The 8,433-nt window shown below is 48.3% G+C and overlaps 1 protein-coding gene across 1 annotated transcript; it reads left to right on the forward strand.

Annotated features, from left to right (window-relative positions):
• Positions 1 to 524: 524 nt before the first annotated feature.
• LOC123427013 (SWI/SNF complex subunit SWI3A homolog) lies at positions 525 to 6,415 on the forward strand. The gene is made up of 7 exons (XM_045110943.1): positions 525 to 801; positions 909 to 1,435; positions 3,133 to 3,621; positions 3,716 to 3,879; positions 3,955 to 4,007; positions 5,498 to 5,652; positions 5,795 to 6,415. Exons 1-7 carry the CDS (start codon positions 711 to 713, stop codon positions 5,993 to 5,995), a joined length of 1,680 nt encoding a protein of 559 aa, XP_044966878.1. The 5' UTR covers positions 525 to 710; the 3' UTR covers positions 5,996 to 6,415.
• The last annotated feature ends 2,018 nt before the right edge of the window (positions 6,416 to 8,433 follow it).

The following is an 8,433-nucleotide window of genomic DNA, read 5'->3' on the forward strand; positions in this document are numbered from 1 at the left end:
CATAGTTCAAGAGATAAAATGTCAAAAAAACAATGAATTAAAAGAAGCACAAGACTTTTGGATTACGACAAGTGTCACTTGTCACTACAAAACGAGATGTAAGAGATGTGATCGAACTTTTCAAAGGGTACCATCTTTTTGTCTTTTGAGTCGGAGCAAAGGGTACCATCTAACTAGTGATTTCAAACACAGTTCAAAAACTACTGATCTCGGAATAGGGCTGACCATCTTTTTTTAACTTTTTTAACTTGTATTTTTGTAGCAAAGATACATATTATCTTTCTTTATTTTTTCTCCCCCAACCCCCAACCCCGCAAAAAAAAACATAACCTTTTATTAGGGGTATAAAAAAGCATAATTGTTTTTTTATTTTGAAGGAAACCGAACTGAGGATTTGGACGCTGCACCGTGACGGCCCAAAACTAGTTAACGAAGGCCCCATATCACTAGACCCGACGACCACGAGCCCCACGCGGCAGGCACCCCACGCGCACGCGCACCAACAAAATCTCGCCAAGCACCGCAACACCCCTCGTACTCTCGTCTCGGACAACACCGCACCGTCTCCTTCCTCCCCTCTCCCCCGAAAACGAGACCGCGACACCTTAGCTTAAAAATCCACCCCTTAATTGCAGATCCGACGGCCCAGATCTCTCCTGCCCGCATCGCCCCGTCCAATCCCCCTGCCCCCCTCTTCCCGCCCTCCCCCCATGTCGCCGGCGGCGGCCGGCGCCGCCTCCTCCGGCGAAGCGCCGCCGTCGCGCCCGCCGCGCGAGCTCTACACCATCCCCGCCTCGTCCGGTAAGCGCCCCCTCCCCGACCCTTGCTCCTACTAGGGTTATATGCCCGGGCCGCGTGGGCCGGAAAGCTCGGCCGCCTCACCAATTGCGCGTCCTCCGCCCCCGCAGGTTGGTTCCGCTGGGACGACATCCACGAGACGGAGCGCCAGGCGCTCCCGGACTTCTTCGGCGGCGCCGGCGGCACCGGCTTCGGGACGGCGTCGCGGAACCCCCGGATCTACCGCGAGTACCGCGACTACATCATCAACAAGTACCGGGAGGACCCCGCCCGCCGCCTCACCTTCACCGAGGTCCGCAAGGCGCTCGTCGGCGACGCCACGCTCCTCCGGAAGCTCTTTGGCTTCCTAGACGCCTTCGGCCTAATCAACTTCTCCGCCACCTCGTCCCGCCCCGCGGCGCAGCAGCCTGGGCCTGGCGCCGTCGTAGAGGCGCCCCTGGGCTTGCAGGTGACGCCACGCCCGCCGGCGTCCTACTTCGCGGAGGAGAGACTGGGAGGAGGGACCGGGGACGGCGCCTTCCGCTTGCCTCAGCTCACCTCGTACACCGATGTGTTCGGGGAGTGGGCGCCCGGGAAGGGGCCGATATGTGGCTTCTGCGGCGAGGAGTGCAAGGACGGCAAAGTGGAAACCTTGAAGGTACTACCATTTTTTGTTATTTTGTACTATCACTAGACTGTGTTCTGTGCTCAAGCCATTCTTTGATGACCAAGTGATCTACTGATCTATCTCCACATGCTGAACCGAATTGTTCGCGACATTGATTGCTGACTTGCTATCACACCAAAGCCTTATTGGTCATAGCTCCGACAGAAGGACTCTCATCCAACATCTCAAACACACTGAAATGACTCTCTATGCTCTGCTCCTATACAAGATTGGGACGCTATCGATTGCTTCTTGCTCCTCCAAGGATACAAAGTTCCCTCCCACAAGGACACCCTTGACGTTGATCTCGTATCGTCAAGGCAATTGGACCGATCAGCATCATATATAATTTCGATGTATAGGCAATCATTTTTATTGAACCATGTGCTTCCCGAGACTTCCCGCCAAATATCTCAGTATTCGATGAGATGCTTCCAGATATCCAGTATCCGGATTATGCGGGGAAGGTCAATAAATACTCCCAAGGGCAACAATAACCTACCAAAGCCAGCCAACGATAGTATTTATACTCCACCCTCTCAAACTAGCCGTTGGAAGGCTGAACCGGTGTAGAATTGTAGAGGCTGACTGACTCTGAACCACCGGTACGGCCTGCTTCGAGCCCAACGGGCAGTAAACTAGCAGTCGAAGACCAAACCGGTGCAACTGACACTAGCACACCTGTTCAGCCACTTTAGATGGCATGTTGATCCTGCGAGCAGAGTAGTGCAACTACAATGGTTGAACCGACACTGAGCTACTGGTACAACCGGTAAATATGCTGACCTTGACAGATGAGGCGCAGTGGCTCAGTTGCCCCCCACCCCCTTCCCAGACAAGCCCTCTATCCCCTTCCTTCAAGATCAACAATAACAATGCCTTCCTCGATCAAATTAAGTAGTTTCTGGCACTCTTTAACTCGATGTCATTTGGCATCAATTCTATCTTCGGAATTGGCTCGACACGAGGAACAATTGCATTGCCTCCACACACAGTTTGCGTTCCCTCCTAGATGCATACCTCTCCTGCAGGAGCCCTCGTTTTCCTGGTCGCACGCACAGAGCCATAATCTGTCACCAAAGGCTTCTGATCCTCGAGCCTCCGCACATTCACCTCATGCTGCTGTCACTGACCAACACGAGTCTCACCTGTAGCTCGCCATCTACTTCGTCAAGATCAACATCACCACTGAGCTCAGGGCTGCCGCTGCCATTGCCACTGCCACTACGGCGGCAACACCTAGGGTTTCGGGGACGATGCTAGGTTTGATGCCATGAAAATTGGAAGGTTGTGTGGGGGAATTGTCTGTCTACTTCTTGTACATACGCCATGATACCTGGGCCATTGGGCCGAATTGCTCACACACGCGAACACATTACAGCCAATCACTGCACCATTCAACACTTTGTCGAGTAGTGTCCCGCATATAAAATCTGCTCACTTCAGCTCTTCTAGACACCAAACGCAGCAAAGTAGTCTTTATAACTGGATAACATGCTGTGAAATGTTATTTTATGAAATTTATCCATGTACTGTATTTATTTCTGTTCAGAGAGGTCGTGCTTAAACAGTCGGCTACAATTTGATTGAGTTGTATATTTTATTATTCAGATGATCAGATGGCATCAAGCTATGACGAAAATGAAGGAAATTATGTGCCGTCTAATGCTTATGCATTTTCTCTGCAGGATGGTTTTAAAGTATGTTCAACGTGTTGCAAAACTAATAGTACAAATAAGGAGGAGGCAAATAAATGCTCTATTGTTAAAAAGGAGAGCTCTGACAACCATGCTTCCAGTGCATGGACAGATGCAGAGACGCTACTCCTTTTAGAAGGTGTCCTGAAACATGGAGATGACTGGGATCTTATTACCCAGCATGTCCGAACAAAGAACAAAACAGAGTGCATCGCTAGGCTTATTCAGTTGCCTTTTGGTGAACATATGCTGGGCAACATAAATGGTAAATCTGATAGTAGGTTCCAGACTAACCAAACTACTGATGGCAAAACAAACCACTTTATTGTGAAGGATGCATCAAGTCAGTCAACCGATATGGTTGATGGCATGCAGATTGATGGGGAGGAAGATGGTGCTGATAAATTAGTTGAAGACCATCCTTCAAAGCGTCGGCGTTTATGTTCTTCAATAGATGTCACTAGTTCATTGATGGAGCAGGTAATAAAGAAAACATAACATATGTAGAAACTCATTTGTTAAGGATGTACAAAGATTTTTAGCAGATCACTGATATTTGCTAATACTACCTCAGTTAGCACTGCTGACTACTGCGGTGAGCCCAGATGTTGTGGCTGCGGCTGCAGCTGCGTCAGTTAAAGCATTGGGTAATGAAAATCCCCAAGCAAAGAAGGCATTTCATTTCATCGAGAAAGAATACCAAGTCAAATCATTCTCTTCTAACCATGTCCAAGAGAGGTAAACACGTGCCTCAACTTGTTATTCTTTGTAGTATTGGTTCAATCTGTTTATCTTAAGACGGCATTTTTACAGTGATTGCAATGTTGGCAATAAGGAAGCAGAAATGCATGGACAGACTGTTCCCGGTAGGCCTAATTTTCTTCTCACATTTTGCGCTATTGTAAATATATTTGGTTCCTCGATACTAATCATAGGAGAGTTATTTCTTTATCTGTTGATAAACATTGTTGTCATCAGAACAAAGTGGTCGGACCCTTCCCCGGGCCCTGCGCAAGCGGGAGCTACATGCACCGGGCTGCCCTTTTTATCTTAGGATTAGATTTATACCACCCCTAACAAGTTAAGTATTATAATCAGTATGTATGTCCTGAATTTTATGAGCTTACTAGCATAGCGGCCATGCATTGGTACGGAACCACAAAAGTAACTGAAGTTCTATTGGATTAGTATTATCTAGATCAACCAATGCACTTGGAATACGACAACCATGGGAGTTAGGATGTCGAGATGTAGAGGGGGGGGGGGGGAGCAGTCACGTCAGGGAAATATAATAATTGGTGGATTGACTGGTTGGTTCGTGTTATGGTAAAAAAACACGTACTGATATGCACTTATAAAATAGTTTCCCATTCAAAACACGAGTGAGGTGGTCGCTTGCTGATTTGACCGAGCTGGGTGTCAGAGGCATGTGTGAGTCTCGAGGCTCCCCAACTGCATTATTTTTTACCTTTGCTTTTATGATATTTCCAAACCTGATGGGACTGGTGGAGTTGGATGAGGGAGATCGGGGTGGAGTGGGGAGTGAATTCCTCCAAATTGGAGGGGTCTAGTGTGTAGATGGATGAGGTAGATTCAGATGGGGTGGGGAGTGAACTCTTCCAAACCAGAGGGGCTTGGTGGATTCTAGATAGATGAGTGAGATTGGGGTGGAGTAGGAAGTGAACTCTTCCAAATGCGGGTTTGGTGGATTCTAGATAGATGAGGAGATTGAGGTGGGGTGGGAAGTGAACTCACCACCACCAACAACTCCAATTTATAAGTTAAGTAGAGATTAATTTGAGTTATTGACAAATCTAAACACAAAATGTCAGATTGCCACATGCGTTTACGGCTATCAGAGGGCTTGGTGCTTTCAGAGTTCCACTTACTGAATGGTGCTTGTGTGGCGGATACCTCTGGGGTTATTTGTTATTTGATGATTGTTTTTTTATGGAATGAAATCGGTGAGCCATGGCTATGAATTTAGTCATGTCATGTGTCTCATTAGGCCTGTAATAGGTCTCTTCTTTACATCACCTGACATGCTCCCATACCACCTGTATTAACCGATGTAACTTAGGTTGGATTGGTTCACTAGATCAGGCAGCCCCCAAGTTTTCTTAGTTTGGTGTATCATGAATTTTTGGAAAGCCGTAGGCACACTGAATTAGGATGTTTGTATGCTTGCCCGTCACAAATAGTTTGCCAGATTGGCAAACTCTAGATTTTGGTTGGGATCTGCCAGCTGATATAATTCCATAAAATAAATGAATGGAGCTTATTGGCCTCTACTTGTATCATGTTTTGGCCATGACTGCTCTGCTCACCTCAAACTAATGCTTGTGATTAATGCCAGATGAGAAAATGGAAAAGAAGTTTATTTCAACCGCGTATCAAGTGAGGGCAGCTGTTGGAACAGCTGTTGGTGTTGCTGCTGCCCGTGCGAAGATGCTCGTGGACCAGGAAGAGCGAGAGATGGAGCTGCTAATGGCGTCCATAATTGAAACTCAGGTGAATTGTTTTCCTCTTTCTCTGCTTGAATTTCCATAAGTGTATTGTGTTTTGGGTTTTCTAGGTTTAGGTGAAAGGCACATCATAAATGCTGACAAAATTGCTGCTTATTCACCGACGGCTGTTTTCTTATGTTTGTCAGCTAAGAAAGATCCAATACAAGATCAAACACTTTGATGAGCTAGAACTGATCATGGATCAGGAGTACAACACCATACAACAAATAAAGGAATCCCTCATGAAGGAATGGCAAACGGTCCTGGAGCGAGCGTTTCAGACCGGGGCACCGCTTCAGAGGGACGAAGTGCTCACAAGGCTGTTCCTGGACAGGTCTACTCCATAGAGAAGCTGACTGGAGCCGATTATCCCCCTCCTCTGATCCGCCGCCTCGCCCTCTGACTGTAGTCCCTGTAGGTAAAGCAGCATTGTGCGTGCGCGCAGGAGGGCGGGCGCATCTGTAAAGGTGCTAATTCATCTAGAAATGTTGTGCTTGGGGCCGCCACACAGCCCCCTGTACCATGGTGTGCAATTGCACACAGCAGCAACTCTGTTGTACCAACATCCAGCTAGGTTTAGATAGCAAAGGGTTGCTGATAGTCTCCTGTAACTTCATTTTTTTCCCAGATGCACAGATGTTTGGTCGGTTTGGGGTGTCCGTATTGTCGACCCCGCTGTATTGTTTGGGTGAACAAATAGTTGCTGTAACTTTTCCCAATGTGAGCTTAGAGTACATACCGTGAGAATACCATGGCATTTGCTGGAAGAAATGGCCACGACAACTTTCCTGTGAAATGTTTGATTGAAAGTTGGCCTGCCAGGCAGCTGAGCCCCAGGCGGACGCCTGGGAGCGCTGCCTGGATCAGGCAGATTTTCTTGGAAGCCAAACCAAACAGGTAGTTACCTCACGCATGGTAAACTAGAGAAGGCATTTTCCTACCAAAAATCCTAACACCTACATAAGTTTTTGTAAGAGGTGTACGTAGACTTACGTAAGAGCCGATCTGCTGTGATTTGACTGGAAGATAAAAGAAGACCAGCTCCGCTGATCTGCTGTGATTTGACTGGAAGATAAAAAAAGACCAGCTCCACCCCGTAAAAATCAGGGGCTGGTTCTTGAGGGATAACCCCCGATAGGCTCATTGAGACGACTCAACATTTTAAAACATGGGATTTTTACATCTGTGCCCCTAGTTTGTTAGCTCTACTCATTCATCCCTACGCATTTAACGTTTGCTCATTTTTTCTCATTCCCTTGTCTGAAACCTTCATAAATGGTCACAAACGGTGGATGCCGTCGGGTCAGTGCTTTGACCGTTAACTCTGACGAGTGGGGTCGCGCTCGACTGTGTTGCCCGTTGAACCTGACAATTGGGGCCACATCGGACGGTGCCGTTGTTTGCCCGTTGGGCCGTGGTTAGATTGTTGGGCCCTGCGCGCGCCGTAACGACATGAGCCTGCTATGCATGCACATAGCTAGCATGCCTGCATGCGCTGATGCCCCCCGCCACGATGCGCTGACCTCCCCTCTTTCTGCACGCGAGCCGCCACGGACGCAGGGACGATCATTGCTGCTGGTTCGTCTCATCTCGCACGTTTGTCTCCTCGGTCCACTCGCATCTATTCAACGTGGCAATTAAAGTGGCATATCGATCGATGCCGCTCGTTTGAACGTAGCAAATCCAAAGCGCGGCCGGTGCCACTCCCGTTCCCTTCCCCTTTCTCTATTTAAACCACCCACGCCTCCACCTATTATCCACACATCCATTTGCGCCGTCCCCTTCTCTTCTTCACCCAAACCCAGAGCACTCTCAAAGCCAGGCGAGGATGCAGTACAACGGCCCACCTTCCAGCTCCCACCGACCGTGCCGGAGAGGCGGTATCCCGCTGGTGTCGTCGTGGAGACGACGCTCCGCGTGTGGGCGTTCTCACGCTGGAGGGGTGGAAAGGAGTTTGCCTAGTGGTTCCTTGGTGCGGGCTTCGCCTACCTCCCGGCGGGCTCGCCGGTGATGTTCCGACTGGAGGAAGTGCGTCCAAAATCCACCACTCCAGCGATAGGGCTCATCGCCAACTTCACCAACAGATTCGATGCGTACTACCCCCTCGGCAAGATGTTTTGGTGTGGGTGCGAGTTCATTGCATTCACCACCTATACGGACTTTGATAGCATCTTCCCCACCCGCAACGGTATGCACAACCTCCCCTACTACCTCGGCGAGGACGACATGGAGGAGGAGCACTGAAGAGAAGGCGCAATGAAGATGGTGGTGAAGGCCCGACCAGTCTCGTGAAGCTTGTATTGCCCGTTAGGGCTTTTAATATTTTTTTATGTTATGTCGTTGGTTGTACCATGAACTCTCTTATGTACTGTTGGAAATATGCCCTAGAGGCAATAATAAATTGGTGATTATTATATTTCCTTGTTCATGATAATCGTTTATTATCCATGCTAGAATTGTATTGATTGGAAACTCAAATACATGTGTGGATACATAGACAACACACTGTCCCTAGTGAGCGTCTAGTTGACTATCTCGTTGATCAAAGATGGTCAAGGTTTCCTGGCCATAGGCAAGTGTTGTCACTTGATAACGGAATCACATCATTAGGAGAATGATGTGATGGACAAGACCCAAACTATAAACGTAGCATATGATCGTGTCAGTTTATTGCGACTGTTTTTCTGCATGTCAATGTATCTTTTCCTATGACCATGAGATCATGCAATTCCCGGACACCGGAGGAATATCTTGTGTGTATCAAACGTCACAACGTTATTGGGTG

This window comes from Hordeum vulgare, chromosome 2H (genome assembly GCF_904849725.1).
Source record: "Hordeum vulgare subsp. vulgare chromosome 2H, MorexV3_pseudomolecules_assembly, whole genome shotgun sequence".
Lineage (NCBI taxonomy): Eukaryota > Viridiplantae > Streptophyta > Magnoliopsida > Poales > Poaceae > Hordeum > Hordeum vulgare.